The sequence below is a fragment of the Brassica oleracea genome, chromosome C9 (genome assembly GCF_000695525.1).
Source record: "Brassica oleracea var. oleracea cultivar TO1000 chromosome C9, BOL, whole genome shotgun sequence".
NCBI lineage: Eukaryota > Viridiplantae > Streptophyta > Magnoliopsida > Brassicales > Brassicaceae > Brassica > Brassica oleracea.
This window is the reverse complement of record NC_027756.1, coordinates 40366271-40367924: the sequence shown is the minus strand read 5'-3', so window position 1 is coordinate 40367924 and position 1654 is coordinate 40366271. Positions and strand designations below refer to the sequence as shown.

Sequence of the window (1654 nt, the reverse complement as noted above, 5' to 3'; positions counted from 1 at the left end):
ATGGAACACCAGATTTAACGTGGAAAACCCCAAAGGGTAAAAACCACAGATAAGGTAGAAGAATTTATTACGAGAAAAATAATAGGAGCTACAACCTCTCAATTATAACGGAGAAATCGATTAATAATTTTCTCGTTATAATAGGAGAAAATACCCAAACTCTCTAAATAATTTTCTCTCAACCCGATCCCAAATACCCGTAAGAAAAAAGAATTTTTTTTTTTTCTCTCTCTCAAGTTCTTCTTCTTCCTCACTTCTCTCTGTTATTTTGATTTTTGGATACTTTCCTCTTCAGCTTAGCTCTCCTTTTATAGAAGAAGTTTGGACATGTGAAAGCCATAATTATTGACAAAATCACCTCCTTCACCGTCCAACTTCACTGTCCATCACCGTCCATTATGAAAAACGTGTTATTTGACTTACATAATTAATACTAGAAATACAGAGATTAACTGCATATGAATCTATACACTAATTTATAGGAGACAGAGATGAGAAAATTAACCGCGGGGAAGTGACAAAGACGAACTCCAGTGGAAAATATGGCCGGAAGTACATCAGGGTACAGTTGTGAGGTGTGATTGAGGTTGCCAATGGCAGTGATGGTGAGATCATCTACACAGTGGCCTGCCTTCTTCAAGGCTGATTCTATTGACGAACAGACAAGACGAGCATCACAATCTTTGGGAACCGGAAAGCTGTTGATGTCCCAGAACACCCATGTTTCTGACAGCTTCCTCGCCTTTTTGTTACTCATCTCGTTCTTCTTATTTATAGGACCAAAACTGGGACAAAAAACAAATCCAACTTGGGTCTTTAACGGGAAACCTCTCGGATGAGATTTAGCGAGAGAGAGATATCTAAACCACCGACCTCGTTTATTATGGAGATTGAAACGCCTGAGAAAGAGAGAAAGCAGAAGGAAACGGAGATACAGCGACGGCACAAGCTTTATATCGGATCTTTTAGGGCGAACAAAACAACACATCTGTAAGAGCATGATTAACTGTAAACCGGATTATGCTGTCCTTAATTTTTTTTTTTTTTGTACTTAAAAAAAAAATAAACCAATTGCGGGACGCCATCTGTCAATGGGGTCCGCAAACACTGCAAAAATTGCCCCAAGATCGATCTTTATTTCGCGACTTTAGAGACCGTTTTTTTTAAAAAAAATAGGGCCCACACATTATTTTTCTGCAGAAACCAGTTTAGGAAACCGCGATATTCATGGCTAAGTTACTGATACTCCTATCTTATTTTTATGAGTCCGTCACCCTTGGCCCACTAGTCACAACCATCAATACTATTAAAAAAGAAAAAATCCTAAAAATCTACATATTGTTAGAAATATGAGAGAAGTGTTGTTGTGAAAGTTGTGTCTTTCTCATTAGCTCTCACTATCAATATATAGTGGACGTTCATAAGGGTTTACAACAAGGAGAGTATCTACACATTTATTACATATTGACCACAAAGATATAGTCTTGGTCAAAGCTCATAAATGCTCCGGTTGAATGAGTCTTCATCTTGACTAGTCTTGGTCGGATGTAGACGGATCGGATACGGGTGTAGACGGACCGGATAGTCGGGTCAGATGTAAACCTCCTTAATGGTTAATGGCAATCCACATATCCATATCATGGATTTATAACAC

General features: G+C 38.3%; 1 protein-coding gene across 4 annotated transcripts in view; it reads right to left on the bottom strand.

The window, feature by feature from the left end:
* Window positions 1–985, bottom strand: part of LOC106316311 — a 6369-nt gene extending 5384 nt beyond the window's left edge. The window contains exons 1-2 of one of the 4 annotated variants that reach the window (XM_013754188.1): window positions 874–983; window positions 506–785 (exon numbers count right to left, since the gene is read on the bottom strand). In XM_013754188.1, coding sequence (XP_013609642.1) covers window positions 506–757 — 252 coding nt within the window. In that variant the 5' untranslated portion in view covers window positions 758–785; window positions 874–983. Of the gene's footprint in view, window positions 1–222; window positions 380–505 lie in introns of those variants that run through there. The other 3 variants (XR_001264792.1, XR_001264791.1, XM_013754186.1) reach the window with 3 other exon arrangements.
* Window positions 986–1654: the final 669 nt, after the last annotated feature.